Source organism: Leopardus geoffroyi, chromosome X (genome assembly GCF_018350155.1).
Source record: "Leopardus geoffroyi isolate Oge1 chromosome X, O.geoffroyi_Oge1_pat1.0, whole genome shotgun sequence".
Lineage (NCBI taxonomy): Eukaryota > Metazoa > Chordata > Mammalia > Carnivora > Felidae > Leopardus > Leopardus geoffroyi.
Genome location: NC_059343.1, coordinates 107,970,405 through 107,988,634, shown reverse-complemented (window position 1 = coordinate 107,988,634; position 18,230 = coordinate 107,970,405). Strand labels below are relative to the sequence as shown.

General features: G+C 38.0%; 1 protein-coding gene across 2 annotated transcripts in view; it reads left to right on the top strand.

The window, feature by feature from the left end:
* The window catches only part of ZDHHC9 (zinc finger DHHC-type palmitoyltransferase 9), a 32,670-nt gene that overhangs the window by 12,472 nt on the left and 1,968 nt on the right, over nt 1-18,230 (top strand). For both annotated transcript variants that reach the window (XM_045470750.1, XM_045470751.1), the window contains 6 exons: nt 4,421-4,579; nt 10,329-10,466; nt 11,410-11,458; nt 12,463-12,565; nt 14,159-14,262; nt 14,666-14,762. In XM_045470750.1, coding sequence (XP_045326706.1) covers nt 4,421-4,579; nt 10,329-10,466; nt 11,410-11,458; nt 12,463-12,565; nt 14,159-14,262; nt 14,666-14,762 — 650 coding nt within the window. The remainder of the gene's footprint in view (nt 1-4,420; nt 4,580-10,328; nt 10,467-11,409; nt 11,459-12,462; nt 12,566-14,158; nt 14,263-14,665; nt 14,763-18,230) is intronic.

Below are 18,230 nucleotides of genomic sequence, written 5' to 3'. Positions count from 1 at the left end.
GACCACCCTATGAATTTGGTAAGGCAGATTTAGCAAGATTTGAAAGCCATATGCTTCATACTTCCTTGTGTTGGGTTGCATTTCGGGAGGGGTTTGTTACCAAGGTCCTGCTGCACTGTTCCCAAGAGGATGGCCTTTTTTACTTTTGAAGGGTCATTAATGCATTCGATTTTTTTGATGAAAGCTATAAGCCTTCTTTTCATAAAAAATATTCTTATATGTTTGCATATACATATAATTGTGGCTGTAATTTCAGGGACTTATAGATCTTTTGAAGCACATTCATGGGCCCCACCAAGAATTCCTGATTTAAGGGAATACACAAGATGAGAGGAGACAGCCATGGTGCCAAGAACCATTGAGAATTCTAAGAAGGTAAAGGAAGGAAATGGAAGCAGTTATAGGCTGATTACAGTGTAGTTTTCAGGTCTCTTTGGGACAGAGATAAAGTGATACAATAGCCACGGGCCAGGGTGACTCCACAAATTAAAGCTGAAGATCCCAGGGCTAGAGGAGGGAATATCCTAGGAGCTCACACTGGGAAAGAAGGCTGTGATACCAGTACTAGCAGGGACTGGGAACCCAGCAGACCCAACATCAGTGCCTCCCTAAATTGTTTGCAAATCCAGTACCCAAGTAGCTTGAGTCAGCATCCAAGCCAGACAGAGTAGAAGAAAGGGACCCAGAAGTTGTAAGACTAAAAGCTATGCCCATGGAGCACCAGTATGCTTCTAGATTTTTAGACTGTTTGTTTTTTTATTTTAATATTATTTTATTTAATTAAAAACACACAAATCTATCAGGGTTATAATAGGTATTGCATTACATTTATATTTTTTGAGAGAATCTACATTTATATAATATTATCTGCCTATCTAAGAAAATGTTGTGTTTTTATTTTCAGATTGAGTTTTATGCCCTTGGATAAAATGTTTATAGTTTTAAAGCCTAGTTTCTGTATTTCTTATATTGAGTTTATTCCTGATATTTTCTCCCATTTCCATTTGATGTTTTTTCTTCCAGTTTTATTGAGATATAATTGACACAACATTGTGCAAGCTTAAGGTGTAAAGTATGATGGTTTGATACTCCTAGAGTGGTTTGAAAGCTTTTGTATTCCTTTTGTTTATTTTAGCTGCATTTACCTCTAGCTTCTTGCTGAATTTCTTTTTTTTTAAATTTTTTTTAATGTTTATTTATTTTTGAGAGCGCACAAGAGAGACAGAGCATGAGCAGGGGAGAGGCAGAGAGACAGGGAGACACATGTCCGAAGCAGGCTCCAGGCTCTGACTGTCAGCACAGGGTCTGATGTGGGGCTTGAACTCACAGACTGTGAGATCATGACCTGAGCCGAAGCCAGGTGCTTAACTGACTGAGCCACCTAGGCGCCCCTGAATTTCTTTTTTAAAAATTCCATCCTGTTTTAGTTGAGCCAAGGGGACATAGGCTTGTGCACATCTGAACTACTTAGGGATGGGGAGAGGGTGGGAATGGTGGGGAGAAAGAAGAGGCCAGGTGTGTTGGTGCAGCCGGAGTTCAGGGGAGACCTGGTAAAGCTGGGGTAGTTAGGAGGAAGATAGGAGGGAGAGTTGTGTGTGCCATTTTTTCTCCATCTGGATTATTCTTTTATCATCCCATTTCCATTCACATATGGAGAAACTGAAGGTCAAGGCAGTGCCTTGACTTGTCTTTTGCATCTCACAGCAGGTGTTAGCAAGGTTAGTTCTGTTTTGCCAGATCACTGGGCCTAGAGCCCAGGTTTGAGCTGTCACATTCTGACCTCCCCTTTTAGCATGTTCTCTGTGTAGAAGATTGCATTCTTGAGTTCATACATATTTTTATGTTAGCAAGTTTTTGTCAACACTACATTCAGCCCTATGCTGGGTATGCTGTGCATGAGGGCTGGGGGATGGGCAGCAGGCGACACTGTGATTTCCTTGTATCATAGTGCCTCATGGGGAGGACAAACCATGAACTGTATCTCACAGGTGCCCTCATGTAAAGCACATGCAAAGGAATATTAAGGTGGCATGCTGGTACTTTTATCATTCTCTAATGAATAGCTATCATCCTTTTAAGACTTGTGACACACTGTTATTGTTTGATTTCACAGCATCTACCCCACTCTTCAAAAAAAGGAAAAAAATTCCATATGGTAGATATTTTTAAAATCAAAGTGAATTGAAAAATTATTCTGTTTTTAGAATTATCCTGCACATCTAGGGGGCAACAAGACAGACATTCTCATACGCTACAGATTGATGGGCGTGCAAATTGATACAATCTGCCTGGGAAGCATTTTGGCAATAAGCAGTATGGGTTTTAAGGGTTCATACCCTTTGACTCGGTAATTCCACTTCGCTTAGAGTTTAGCTAAAGGAAATAATCAGAGAGTTATACAAATTACTGCAGAAGGATTTTTAGCTCAGCATTTTTTCCTTTGTCCTTCTTTTCTTTTTTAAAAATTTATTTTCGGAGAAAAAGAGAGCGAGAGAGCATACATGCGGAGAAGGGGCAGAGAGAGAGAGAGAGAGAGAGGGAGAGAGAGAGAGAGGGAAAGAGAAATCCTAAGCAGGTTCTGCGCTGTCAGCACAGAGTCAGACATGGGGCTCAATCTTACAACTGTGAGATCATGACCTGAGCCGAAATTAAACCCAAACTTTTTTTCTTTTTAATATAGGCCTAGCTTTTTTAATGCCAGCAACTTCATATTTACTACTCAGATTTCAACATGCTTTTCTTTTTTTTCTTTCTGTTTTAGAAATTAATTTTAACACACGTATATATTCTTGGGGAAGGGAGGTGGGAACTGGGATTGGAGTGTGATCAAAGAGGATTTAAGCTTTATCTGTAATATTTTAGGTTTTTGCATGCAACATCACTTAAATAGTAAAAACTCAGAGACCACTTAAATGCGCCACTATATGGAATGGTCAAATAAATTACAGGATGTGCATATGATGGAATATTATTATATTGCCAATATTCATCTTTTTGGAAGAGAATTTAACAACCACGGAAAAACATTCACCATATAATGTTGAGTGAAAAATATAGGGTACAAAATCATATCTATATCTCAAATTTTTAAAAATCATGAATGTTTATTTATCTATTAAAGAAATATACCAAAATGCATGGGTATCCTTGAGTTGAGAGACTCTCAGTGATTTTTATTTTTTCTTATATGTATTTTCTGTTTTTTCCAAACCTTTTACAATAAGCACACATTACTCTTATTTTTAAAAGGTTGTTTTTCTGTTTCTAAGTATTACCAGTCTTTTTTCATGCATATATTTTATTTTTGCAAGATAATATCTTTTTATGGATGTTGCTTTTTAGCTTACATTTTCATTTTGCAATACATTGTGAATATTGTCCTGTGTCTTCATTCACTTGTCTACATCATTTTAGATGGTTGCATAATGTTCCATCCTGTGCATGTATCATAATTTACTTAACCAACCTCCTATTGTGACACTGAGGTTATTTTCACGTTTTCACTATTAAAAGGGACTCTGTGACAAATAATCCTTCCACCAACATCTTTTGTATATCTCTTTGTAATTTTGTTAAGTTCCTAGAAATAGAATTGATGGATCAAAAAATATAGACCTTTAAAGTTTTGGGAGCCACTGCTTTATTGCTTACCAGTAATATATAAAAATACCTTCTCCCCATCCTTGTCAACATTGGGTATTCTTATTCTTTTTAATATTTGTTAATATAGTAGGTAGAAACAGTATCTGTGTTGGTTTTTATGTCTTTGATTGTTAGTGAATTTGGGTATTTTCATTATATATATATTAATGTTTATTATTATATATAATATATATAATGTATATAATATATAATATATATGGAATATATAATATATATATTATATATATTAATGTTTATTTATTTTTGAGACCGAGAGAGAGCGCGAGCAGGAGAAGGGCGCTCTGGAGAGAGAACGAGCAGGAGAGAGAGAGAGGGAGACACAGAATCCAAAGCAGGTCCAGGCTCTGAGCTGTCAGTACAGAGCCTGACATGGGGCTTGAACTCATGAACCGTGAGATCAAGACCTGAGCCGAAGTCAGATACTTAACTGACTGAGCCACCCAGGTGCCCCTCATTTCATATATTTTTTAGCCATTTCTATTTCTTTTATGAATGCTTTTCTTTGTAATCTGCCAAAAACCCCCAAAACTTGAAGAAACCCTTTTTCACATATGCACAAAAGAATTGCATGGCATTCAGTGGAATTTGGGGGGACACTGTGATGTTGAAAGTGTCCTCTGGAATGCTAGTCTGTAGAAAACAGTGGGCCCTTAGGGCACTATTGAGTACTCCCATTGCTTTTCGAGAAGTGGTGGGACTTTTGGACTCAAATAATGGCTAGCTAGCAGTGATAGTAACTGTCTTTACTGATCTTCAGAGGCTACCAATGGTGCAGTGCCCCAGGGCCAGCGACCACCTCCTCGTATCAAGAATTTTCAGATAAACAACCAGATTGTGAAGCTGAAATACTGTTATACGTGCAAGATCTTCCGGCCACCCCGGGCCTCCCATTGCAGCATCTGTGACAACTGTGTGGGTGAGTAAAACCAAAGGGGCTTTGTCTGGGGGAAAGGCTGAGTTGGAGAGGGTCAGGGTTATTTTTCTAGGGAAAAATCAATAGGGGTGGGAAGATAGATTTACATAGGAAATAAGCTAGATTTAGTTAGGAAACTTTAGATAGGAAGCAAGCTTCTGAACAAGTGAAAAAGCAACTGTACTTGTGTAGATCAAATCTTATTTTAAATATCCTCTGGTCTAAAATTTACTAAAAAAAACTTTTTTGGTAAATGGGGAAGTAAACTTTACCTGTTTTTAAAATCTGCATTTTCCTTGACTGGATTTGTTTCAAGTGGAACCCATCTTATGTAGGGGGAAGAAAACCCTAGTCCACTGGAGGGCAACTTCGGGGAAAGAAGGGATATATAAATCCTGTTCCCAAGAAGAAGAAAGTTGCTAAGATTTATTGAGATCCTACTATATAGGAGGCACTGTGCTAAGTGCTTTCCCTTTCTCTCATTTAAGACTTGTAAAACCCCATGAGGTATTATCCCCTTTTCACAGATGAGGAAATAGGTGAAGCACCTTTGTGCAGGTTCGTGTAATTAATGTGAGATGCAACTGGAACAGGTCTGATCCTAAAACTGTCATTTTATCTTTCTCTGGTAATGCTGCAAGGGTGGCAGGTGTGCATAATACATGGGTCTGTGCTTCTATCTGCATATATGTGGCTTAGTTGTAAGCATTGCCTCATGTGTGCTGCACCCTGAGAAAGATCAGAAACAGGCAGTAAACATATCCATCGATAGACATATATGTGCAACTCTTTATATATATATATATATATATATATATATATATATATATATATACATATATATATATATATACACTTCTTATATGTATACTTCATATATATATATATATGTAATAAGCGTACTTCTAGCATTCTTTATATATGCCATGGAATATGCCTGACTGAGTACATTGCTTTCTTCTTATTAGCCAATTCTTTAGGCAAAGGTTGGGAAGATATATCTTAATTTATATGGTAAAAATCTGTGTGTAGATAGGATTTTTATAAATTAAAACTCATTTTAAATTAGCCAGAAACTTGATATTTCAAGAAGGTCAGATGTGAGGGTTTTGATAAATAATTCCCTCTCCTTATTAATATTCTTAAATATAAAGAACTCATACAAATTGCTTTAAAAAAAAGAGGCAGTAACATTCCAGTAGAAATATGGACAGTTTATGAAACAGGAAATGCAATTAACTAGTTAACAAGAAACAAAATTCATCCATACTAAAAATCAAAGAAATAAAAATTAAAACAGGATCTTTTAAAATCTAGAATATTAGCAAGGAAAACCTGATAATGCTTAGTCCTACCCTGGTAAGAGTGTAAATTGGAACAAAGTTTTTGGAAGACAACCTAGTGAGATTCTTAAAAGCCTTATTAAAACATGTATACCCTTTGATGCTAGTGATTCCTTTTCTAGAGACCTGTCCTAAGAAAATAATCAGGGATGTGATGAAAGGTTTAGGTATGGAAATATTTATCTCAGGATTATTATAATGACTAAAAATTCAATAAATGTAATTGTCCACCAGTAGATAAGCAGTCAAATAAATTGTGGGACATTTATGCAATAGACTTATGGAAAAAGCTCATATCAGAAAGCTAAATGAAATAAAATAAGAGATAAGCTACATTTATAGTGTGATCTCAGTTGCACATTTGAAAAAATATATGTAAAGATATATGCAAGGAAATACACCAGAATGCTTAGGCTTATAGTTTATTATCTATAGGTTGTGGAATTTTGAGTGATGCTGTTTCCTTCATTTTCTTTTTTATTTTTTTCAAGTTTTCTATGATGAACGTATATTAATTATATTATCAGAAAAAGTATAATTTAAAATGTAGTGAAAATAAATCTGTATAAATCTACAGTTTCCAATATTTTTATGGCAAGTTTGCTTAAAGTGAGGCTATATCTGTAATTCTTGATTCAGGTATTACCCTAACCACTTGGGTGTGTCTTCTCTACATCTTCTTTTTCTCTTCTGAAAAGATATATTGTAGCCCTTTAGTCAGGAGATGTACCATTCTTACTACTTGTGTGTGTCTTCTCTACATCTTTTTCTTTTCTGAAAAGATATATTGTAGCCCTTTAATCAGGGGGTGTACCATTCTTTTTAATTTTTATTTATTTATTTACTTATTTTAACATTTATTTATTATTGAGAGACAGAGAGACACAGAGCATGAGCAGGGGAGGGATAGAGAGAGGGAGAGACACAGAATCTGAACTAGGCTCCAGGCTCTGAGCTGTCAGCACACAGCCCGACACGGGGCTCAAACTCACAAACTATGAGATCATGACCTGAGCTGAAGTCGGTTGCTTAACCAACTGAGCCACCCAGGTGCCCCAGGAGGTGTACCATTCTTGCAGTCTTTATTTTGACCCGTGCATAGCTTATTGCTTTTTAAAAATGATGTATTTTATTCTTTGTGTGTTTTTCATTAAAATAATCCATGTTCGGGGCACCTGGGTGGCTCAGTCGGTTGAGCGGCCGACTTCAGCCCAGGTCATGATCTCACGGTCCGTGGGTTCGAGCCCCGCATCGGGCTCTGTGCTGACAGCTCGGAGCCCGGAGCCGGTTTCAGATTCTGTGTCTCCCTCTCTCTCTGACCCTCCCCTGTTCATGCTGTGTCTCTCTCTGTCTCAAAAATAAATAAACATTAAAAAAAATTAAAAAAAAATAATCCATGTTCATTGTACAAAATATGGGGAGTACAGAAAGTATAAATAAAACTTAATCCCAAATTTACTCTCCATTTTGCTGTATCTCCTTCCAGTGCCACTTATTTAGATCTTATATAGATCACACATGATAGAGTTTTTAATCCTGCCTTTGTCACTTAACATTATATCCTGAGTATTTTTCCAGATCTTTAATAAATGTGTTTTGAATATATTATTTTAATGACTGCATAATCCATCATATGGCTACATTCTAGTTTATTTTTAAAATTTTCAATATTCTAGTTTATTTAAGCAGTTTCCTATAATTAAATATTATTTACTATTCCATTTTATTCATTATTATTGCACTGCAATCAAAATGATTAAATTTCAGGATGTGGAGAAATTAGAACCTTCATACAATGCTGGTGGGAATATGAAATGACATAGCCACTGTGAAAAACAGTTTGGCAGTTCCTCAAAAAGTTAAACATAGAATTAAAATTATCATATGACCCAACAATTCCACCCCTTGTGTGTGTGTGTGTGTGTGTACATATATATACATACCTAAATTAGCCTGCTCAGGCTACCATAGCAAAATACAACAGACTGGGTAGCTTAAACAACAGAAATTTATTTTTTCACAGTTCTGCAGGTTAGAAGTTCAAGATCAGGGTGCAGGCAGGATTGATTTCTGGTGAGGTCTCTCTGTCTGGCTTGCAGGTGGGCCACCTTCTTGCTGTGTTCATGTGGCCTTTTTCTATGTTCATGCACTCTTGGTGTCTCATCTTCTTATAAGGATACCAATCTTACAGGATTAGGGCCCTAAGCTTATGACATTTAACCTTAGTTACCTCCTTAGAAGCCGTGTTTCTAAATACAGTCACATTGGGAGTTAGGGCTTCAACATATGAATTTTGGGGGGACACAATTCTGTCCATATCAATACCAAAAAGAGTTGAAAATAGAGACTCAAACATTTTTGTACATCAGTGAGCATGACAGCATTGTTTACAGAAGCCAAAGGTTGGAAACAACCCAAGTGTCCATTAATAAATGAATGGATAAACAAAATGTGGTATATCCATACAATGGAATATTATTCAGCCATAATGAGGAAGAAAGTGCTGATACATACTACAGTGTGGGTGAATCTTGAAAACATTATGCTAAAGTGAAAGAAGCTAGACAGAAAAGCCACATATTGTATGATTCCACTAATATGAAATATGTAGAATAGACATAGAGATAGAAAGATTAGACGTTACCAGGGACTGGGGGAAGGGGAAAACGGAGAATTACTCTTTAATGCATACAGAGTTTCTCTTTGGGGGTGATGAAAATATTTGGAAATAGGTAGTGGTGATGATTGCACAACATCGTGAATGTAGTAATTGCCACTAAGTTGTACACTTAGAATGAATAAATTGGCAAAATGCATGCTTTATATTTTACCACAATAAAAAATACTAATAAAAAATTGCTAAACTTAAATTTCTGTGCATATCTCTATTTCCTTAAGAGAAATTACTAAAAATGAATTTATTTTGCCAAAGCAGTGTTAGCCTTATTAAGGCTGTTGACACATACTGCCAAATTGCTTTTCAGAAAGCTTCTCTCAATTTATACTCCCACAAAGAGTATATTAGTGTCCATTCCATGTTATTCTCACCAGCACTGGATGTTATTTTTATATTCTTATTTCAATAGGCAAAAATTGTCTTATTGTTGTATTAGTATTGCACTGAATCATTAGTGAATCTGAAAACATTTAAATATATGTTTATGTGGTATTTGTTAACTGTCTCTTTTTGCCCTTTGACTATTTTCTTAAAGGAGTATTTTTATTTTGTTATTGATTTGTAAGGACTTCTCATATACTAACATACAAAATTTACATACATTCCCATTGGTTTTTTTCCTGTTTAAAGATTCTTTATAGTATTTTTAACATATATAAAATGCATATTAAGGTTTATGGAGTCAAATATATTTTTCTTTATCATCTGTGTTTTCTTCCATTACTGTTATGCTAAAAATGTCCTGCTCTACAGGGGATAAATGTTCATCTATTATTTATAGTTATTTTATGGTTGTACTCTGTTTTTACATGTAATTCTAATTCATCTGGAATTAATTTTGATTAATTGTGTGAGGAGAAAAAAATCTAACTTTATTTTCCACCAAGTAGCCAATTGTGTCAGTTATTTATAGAATAATACTTCCTTTCACCACTGTTTTTGTAGAACTGCCTTTATTAGACAGTAAATTCTTAAATATTCTAGAGACTTTCTGGGTACTTTCCATTCCATTGAGCTATGCCACATCATTTTAAGTGTTGTAGTTTTATCATTTTAAAACTTTTTTAATGTTTATTTACTTTTGAGAGAGAGAGACAGACAGATGGACAGACAGAAGAATGTGAGCGGGGAGGGACAGAGAGAGAGGGAGACACAGAATCCGAAGCAGGCTCCAATCTCTGAGCTGTCAGCACACAGACCGACGTGGGGCTTGAACTCATGAGCTGTGAGATCGTGACCTGAGCCAAAGTCGGACGCTTAACTGACTGAGCCACCTAGTTTTATCATTTAAAAAAAATAACTAGAGGTTAAGAAAAACCACACTACTCATTTTTTAAAACTTTCCTTGGGTATTTTCACCTACTTATTCTTCCTGAACTTAGTAAGTCCACCAAAGGTTTTTCTTTGGAAAAGCAAAGTCTCTTGTCAACTAGCAGTGAGGCAGTGAGGCACTGATCCCTCAGTTTCTCCAACTGTAAAATGGAGAAACAGTTAGTTTCTCCAACTGTAAAATGAGGAAAAGAATATCTTATTTTGCTCAACTTCCAGGGTGATTGTGGGGATCAAATGAGATGACTATGAAAACATAGTGAAAAAGTGAAAAATAGAAACCAGTGTTTTTTACAGTTGAAATCAGCAGTGACACTGGGGGTCTCTAAATTAGGTATTATGTAGATGTCGTGTGTGCTTTGTTTGGGCAGCTTTGGCACTGGACTCTCTCTTTCTCCCACAGAGCGCTTCGACCATCACTGCCCCTGGGTGGGGAATTGTGTTGGAAAGAGGAACTACCGCTACTTCTACCTCTTTATCCTGTCTCTCTCCCTCCTCACGATATATGTCTTCGCCTTCAACATCGTCTATGTGGCCCTCAGTGAGTATGCAAGGCAGTGTGTGTTGTTGGAATAGGGGTGAGGAGTGGGAGAAGACTTAAGGACAGCTGAGGGAAGTTGGGTTTCCTGGTGGGACTTTACTATTGCAAAGGCACCCTAGGACCTGGTAGAAATGAGCACTGCTCTTGAGCAGAGCTCCAAAACTCAGCTCACATCCATCTGTATTTACTGAGTGTGTTGGCCTTCTCATTGGCCCTCTGCTGAAGGTTGAGGCTGTGATTATGGCCTGTACCCAGACTAGTGGACATTTCTGAGGCAGTCTCAAAGACTGAGGATGTATGTTGGCTCTGCATCCTTTCTTCTTCTGCCTTGTAAGACCTGCCCTGTCCAGGTGATAGGAGGGATTATACCAGCAAAATACCTTTTAGTTGCTCATGGTCTACTTTGGGAGATAGAAAATACATACCCACATGTGTGTGTGTGTGTGTGCACGCACACACACACACACACACACACACACACACACACAACTACCAAGTAACCCTAAAGGCAGATGGGATGTGGAGTTAAAGGGGGCATCTCTTGATCAAGAGATGAGTTCTCAACTAGATTTTGAATAAGGGAGAGATACGGGTTAATCAGGAGAGAGGATTTTTCTTGGATATTTCTGATTTCTTTCAGCTATGAATGAATATTCCCCATCTGTGCCCATAGTTGGAGGCTAGGGAAAAGGGAAAGGAGTGGGAAGCTTGGCTTCTATCAGACTCTCTAGTCCAGTGCCAGGTCCTGCATTGAAAATGTAAACTCTTTAGTGAGGAGACTACCAGTTTGTAGGTGAGAGTCCCTTGTCTGAGTGAGGGCTTAATCTCTTGCCAGCTTGTAACAAGGGATAGGGAGGGAGGAAATGAGTGGGTACTAGCGTAAGTGTGCATTTTTTACTAAAGTTATTGATTTTTCTTTCCACTTGTCCTCCCAATTTAACAGAATCCTTGAAAATTGGCTTCCTGGAGACGTTGAAAGAAACTCCTGGAACATATCCTCCCCTGGCAGTATGTCCCTGTGACGCCCTCTTAAACTAGTTTCAAGTAGGCTTTCTCTCTGCAGTTCTCCCACCATCTCGTTTTTCAGATGTCAGAGAGTGCCAAAGTCTAAAATAAAAAAAAAATGTAGTCTTAGTGGTAGCAACCAGAATGGAAGATGGCCAGGGCTTAAAAGGGGGTCCTTCCCTCACCCCTTTCTCCACTGCCTCCCTCCTAAGTCCTTCTGATCAGTCTCAGCCCTGCCTCCTCTAGTGGGCTGTCTTTGCTTCAGTATACCTCTTATGTCACTTGATGGAAGTCCTACCTTTTTGTTGCAGCTAAGGCTTATTTTGTATAGCAGTTGTATTTCTGAAAAGGAGATTCAGATGGGATTTCTATAAGTCACATTCTGTTTTTCCCACCAATTTTTCATTACAAAGTTTATTTTTTGATGGATTTTCCATTGGCAGTGATGGCCAACATTGTTTAGCTTTGATGAAATGTCCTCTTCAAAGAGCTAATGATAAATAAATGAACACTTAAATACACAAGAATTCTTTTTTTTTTTTTTTTTTTTTTTTAAATTTTTTTTTTCAACGTTTATTTATTTTTGGGACAGAGAGAGATAGAGCATGAACGGGGGAGGGTCAGAGAGAGGGAGACACAGAATCGGAAGCAGGCTCCAGGCTCTGAGCTGCCAGCACAGAGCCCGACGCGGGGCTCGAACTCACGGACCGCGAGATCGTGACCTGGCTGAAGTCGGACGCTTAACCGACTGCGCCACCCAGGCGCCCCTACACAAGAATTCTTAGAGAGCTACTTGTAGTGAATACACAGGGGTCCTTTTCCTTTCATATATCCAGTGAGTTTAGAATTCATCTGTTGTTATATACAGATACTTGGCCATTTGTGATATATGTTCTGAGAGGTAAAGATGGTGTGATTGGTGCCATGAGTATGGGCTGAGGCATTAAGTCCCCTGGTGTAGCTGCTTCAACATTCCTTAACATCACCTCACTGTTCTAGAAGTGCTCATTTGCTTCTTCACACTCTGGTCCGTCGTGGGACTGACTGGATTTCACACTTTCCTCGTGGCTCTCAACCAGACAACCAATGAAGATGTGAGTCAACTTTCCCTTTTCCTTATCACATATTCTCCTCTCCAAAGCCTATTCTGTCATTACCTGCTATACCTGCTAGAGAACTGAGTCTCCAGGGCTTGGGAGGTTGAGGCAAATGGCAACCTGGTGTGGGAGACTGTTAAATTTACTGTGTGGAGGATAAAGCAGACTGCTTTGGTTGGAACTGAGTACCTATGTAGAATTGCGAAGAAGAGCTTCAATGGTTGAGTGGGTACACTGTCTTCAGCTGTTCATAGATCCTTAAAGGCTAGTTAGTGCCTCTGGATTTGGAATGGAGAGGCACAGTTGCACTGACTAAATCCTTCCTTTTTATTTTTTTTTAAATTTTTTTTTTCAACGTTTATTTATTTTTGGGACAGAGAGAGACAGAGCATGAACGGGGGAGGTGCAGAGAGAGAGGGAGACACAGAATCGGAAACAGGCTCCAGGCTCTGAGCCATCAGCCCAGAGCCTGACGCGGGGCTCGAACTCACGGACCGCGAGATCGTGACCTGGTTGAAGTCGGACGCTCAACCGACTGCGCCACCCAGGCGCCCCAAATCCCTCCTTTTTAAAAATTACCAATTAATCCATGTTTATTATAGAAAATCAGAAAATACAGATGAGTAAACAATAGTAAATAGGTTACAACTTTACCTCCTAGATGTCACCATTGGTTTCTTTTCAGTTTTTATTTAAATTCACCATTGTTAATGGTATGATTTGTAGTCTTTCAGACCTGTTCCTGTGTTTGTTTATATGAATATATATATATTGTATTTTTTTATTTAATTATTTATTTGGGGTGGGGTGAAGAGAGAGAGGGACAGAGGATCCAAAGTGGGCTCTGTGCTGGCAACGAAGAGCCTGATGTGGGGCTTGAACTCACTGAGATCACGATCTGAGCTGAAGTTGGATGCTTAACCTATTGAGCCACCAGGCACCCCTATATTTTGTATTTTAAAACTTTTTAAATGTTTTTTAAAAAATTTATTTCTGAAAAAGAGAGAGAGAGTGCAAGTGGGGGAAGGGCAGAGAGAGAGAGGGAGACACAGAATCCGAAGCAGGTTCTAGGCTTTGAGCTGTCAGCACAGAGTCCGATGTGGGCCTCGAACCCATGAACCGTGAGATCATGACCTGAGCCAAAGTCAGTCGCTCAACAAACTGAGCCACGCTGCCGCCCTTATATTTTGTATTTTTAGTGGAAAATAATACATATTATCCAGCTCCTGATTTTTCACTCTATTGTGAACATTTTTCCATGGCTATGCAGGTATTTGTTTTTCTTGTTGTGGCAAAATGTATGTAATACAAAATGTACTATCTTAGCCATTTAAAAAAATTTTTTTTAATGTTTATTTATTTTTGAGACAGAGAGAGACAGAGCATGAATCGGGGAGAGGCAGAGAGAGAGGGAGACACAGAATCGGAAGCAGTATCTTAGCCATTTTTAAATGTAGAATTTAATAGTATCAAGTACATTCACGTTGTTGTGCCACCATCGCCACCATCCATCCCCAGAACGTTTTCATTCTTTCATGCTGCATTTCTTCAATGTAAATTTTAATACAAGCCTTGGCTTTTATCTTGCAGATCAAAGGCTCATGGACAGGGAAGAATCGTGTCCAGAATCCCTATAGCCATGGCAACATTGTGAAGAACTGCTGTGAAGTGCTATGTGGCCCCTTGCCCCCCAGGTACTTAGAGGACTAGAAAATCCTGGGACTCTTGGGACAAGCAATTCAACCTGATCCTATTACCTGGTCTGATGCATTCTTCTGAATGTGGCCTTTTCGTGTCAGATAGGTCTTCCCAAGGATTATCCTTCGGTGCTATATCTGCATGGACCACAGACCACAGGCTAGTTGTTTTGAGGGGACGACCTTTCATTCTTATTTCATCTGTTTGTTCCTTGGTTAATGTGGTATTCCCTGGTTTGTGGAATGAAAAAAGAACGGAAGACAGGAGGCATGTGCTAGGATAATGCTAGATTGCTAAAGGACAGGTTTATGTTTTCCAGTATACACAGCAAGGTTCAGTGGGGTGGGTGGGTGGAGGGGGGAATACAAAATGCTTTATTAACTGTCCTCTCTCCTTTAGTGTGCTGGATCGAAGGGGTATTTTGCCACTGGAGGAAAGTGGAAGTCGACCTCCCAGTACTCAAGAGACCAGTAGCAGCCTTTTGCCACAGAGCCCAGTAAGTATTCCTGACTTAACGGCTGAGTCAGTGATAGAAGGTGTAGGCTGAATTTACACCTTTGAGATACAATTAGGCAATTCCATGTCCAGTGGCTCCAGCTTCTGTCTCTGCTTCTCCACTGACATTGTTTCAAATCTTTGTGCCCTCAAGGTGGATTTAGTTTCTTTGACATTCTGTGCCAGTCACTGTGCTGGGTGCTAGGGATATGCCAGTGAACAAGGCAAAGATGTCTCTGCTCTCAAGGAGCTCATTGTCTAGTAGAGATGAAAGACAAGAAAACAGGCCATTGCTCAATGTTGTGAAAAGCGCCTTGAGGAAGGAAGCATAAAATGCTATCAGAGCAAAGATAGGGGTCAGGGCAGTGGGTTAGAGTTAATGGAGTGGTTAACTTGGTAGAAGGGGCTTCCTCCCTAGAATATGTAGATGTTGTGGAAAACCTCCCAGCTGTCTTGTTTAGGATATACATTATAAAATATGTTCCCCAAAAGGTATTATTTGAACTTTCTTTTTGTATAATTGCTTTATTGAGCTATAATATAAAATCTCTATTTAAAATGTATAGTTCACTGGTTTGTAGTATATTCACAGAGTTGTGCAATCATCCCAGCAATCAATTTTAAAACATTTCCTTACTCCTCACCAAACGTCTACACCCATCAGCAGTCACTCTCTCTTTCCTCCTAGTTCCCCCAGCCCTATCCCTAGGCAACTATTAATCTACTTTCATTCCTATATATTTGCTTCTTCTGTATATTCCATATAAATGGAATCATATAATGTGTGGCTTCTTTCATTTGACATATTTTCAAGATTCATCCATGTCATAGCATGTAGCAATACTTCATTATGTTATATGGCTGAATAATATTCCATTATATGGATAATACCACATTTTATTTATACATTCATTGATAGCCATTTGGGTTGTTTCCACCTTTTGGTTATCATGAATGATGCAATGATGAACATTCATGTACAAGTTTTTGCATAGACACATATGTATTTATTTATTTTGGCTATATACCCAGGAGTAAAATCACTGGGTCATATAACTTTATGTTTAACCTTTTGAGTACCTGCTGGACTGTTTTCCAAACTGGCAGCACCATTTTACATCCCCACCAGTAGTGTATGAGGGTTCCAATTTTCCCACATTCTTGGCAACACTTGTCATTGTTATCTGGCATTCTGGTTCTAGCCATCGTAGTAGGTGTGAAGTGGTATCTCACTGTAGTTATGATTTGCATTTCCCTAATGCTGCCGAGCATCTTTTCATGAGCTTATTGGCCATTTGTATATTTTCTTTGGAGAAGTATCTATTCAGATTCTTTGTCAATTTTTAAATTGGGCAATTTGAATTTTTTTGTTGTTGTTGAGTTCTAAGAGTTCTTTATTCTCTATGTTAGTCCCTTATCAGATATATGATTTCCAAATATTTTCTCCCATTCTGTGGGCTGTCTTTTTACCTACTTGATGATGTCCTTTGAAGCACAAAAAGTTTAAATTTTGATGTAGTCCATTTTATCTTTTTTTGTTTGTTTGTTGGGCTTTTGTTGTCAGTAGATATGTAAAAAACCATTGTCTAATCCAGGGTCATGAAGGCTTATGCCTGTTTTTCCTAAAAGTTTTATAGTTTTAGCTCTTATTTAGATCTTTGATCCATGTTAAGTTAACTTACAAATTCTTTCTTTTGCATGTGGATATCTCTGCACGCTTTTCAAAATTTTTTTTAAATTTTTATTATTTATTTTTTTAGAGAGAGAGAATGAGCAGCAGAGGGGCAGAGCGGGGAGGGATCTTAAGTGGGCTCCATGCTCAGCGCAGAGCCTGATGTAGGGCTTGATCCCATGACCCTGAGATCATGACCTGAACCAAAATCAAGAGTTGGATGATCAACTGACTGAGCCACCCAGACACCCCTCAGCACCCTTTGTTGAAAAGACTGCTTTCTCTCCATTGAATTGTCTTGGCACCCTTGTCAAAAATCAATTGACTGTAAATGTAAGAGTTTGTTTCTAGACTCTCAATCCTATTTCATCGATCAATATATCTATTCTTATGTCAGTATCACACTGTCTTGGGTACTGTAGTGTTGTAGTAAGTTTTGAATTTAGGAAGTGTGAGTCATTCAATTTATTCTTTATTCAATTGGTTTGGCTGTTCTGGGTCCCTTGAATTTCCATATACATCTTAGTATCAGCTTGTCAGTTTGCAAAGAAGCCAGCTTCTTTAAAAAGAAATTTTAATGTTTATTTATTTATTCTGAAAGAGAGATAGAGAGAACAGGGGAGGGGCAGAGAGAGAGGGAGACAGAATCCCAAGCAGGCTCCGAAAAGAGCCCGATGAAGGGCTCAAATTCACAAACTGAGAGATCATGACCTGAGCCAAAATCAAGAGTCGGATGGATGCTTAACTGACTGAGCCACCCAGGTACCTCTAGAAGCCAGGTGGAATTTTGATGGGGATTGCATTGAATCTATATAGATCAATTTTTGGAATATTGTCTTCCTAACAATATAAAGTCTTCCAAACTGTTAACATGGGATGTCTTCATTTGTTTAGATCTTCTTTAATTTCTTTCAACAATATTTTGTAGTTTTCAGAGTAGACGGTTTTTTTTAAAAAAAGTTTATTTATTTATTTTGAGAACAAGAGAGGGAGAGTGCAAACTTATGAGCGGGGGAGGGGCAGAGAGAGACTCCCAAGCAGGCTCCGCACTGTCAGCCCTGAACCCAAATCACTCACTTGTGAACTCATGCAACTGTGAGATCATGACCTGAGCCAAAAATCAAGAGTCAGACACTTAACCAATTGAGCCACCCAGGGACCCCTAAGGTTTTTCTTTAAGTTTTATTTAAGTAATTTCTACACCCAACATGGAGCTCGAACTCATGACGCTAAGATCAGGAGTCCCATGCTCCTCTGACTGAGCCAGCCAGGCACCTCCAGAATATAAGTTTTATACTTCTTTTGTTACATTTATTCATAAGTATTTTATTCTTTTTGATGTTATTGTAGGTGAAATTATTTTCCTAATTTTATTTTTGGAATGTACATTGGCACTCTATAGAAATTCAGTTGATTTTTGTATATTGATCTTGTGTCTTGAAACCTTGCTGGACTTGTTTATTGTAGTAGATTTTAGTAGATTTGAACTTTCTTTTCAAATAGAATCCTACTTTTAAGTGAATGATTTTTTGTAAAGTAGATCATTGTTCTCTACTTTGCCTTTCCTAAATTTTGAATTTTCTTTTTTTGAAAATACAGCAAACTCTTGTTTATAAATTGTTATCATCATTTTGAATATCATTTTTCTGATGAATATGATCTTAAATCGTAACGATCTAGGTTAGTAGCTCTAAGTTGAATGTAGGGAAGGGTAGTATTTTAGAATCACTCAGGGGGCATTTTCATACCACATATACCATCTGAAGATTTTGCCACCCCACCCTATTTGGTTTAGAA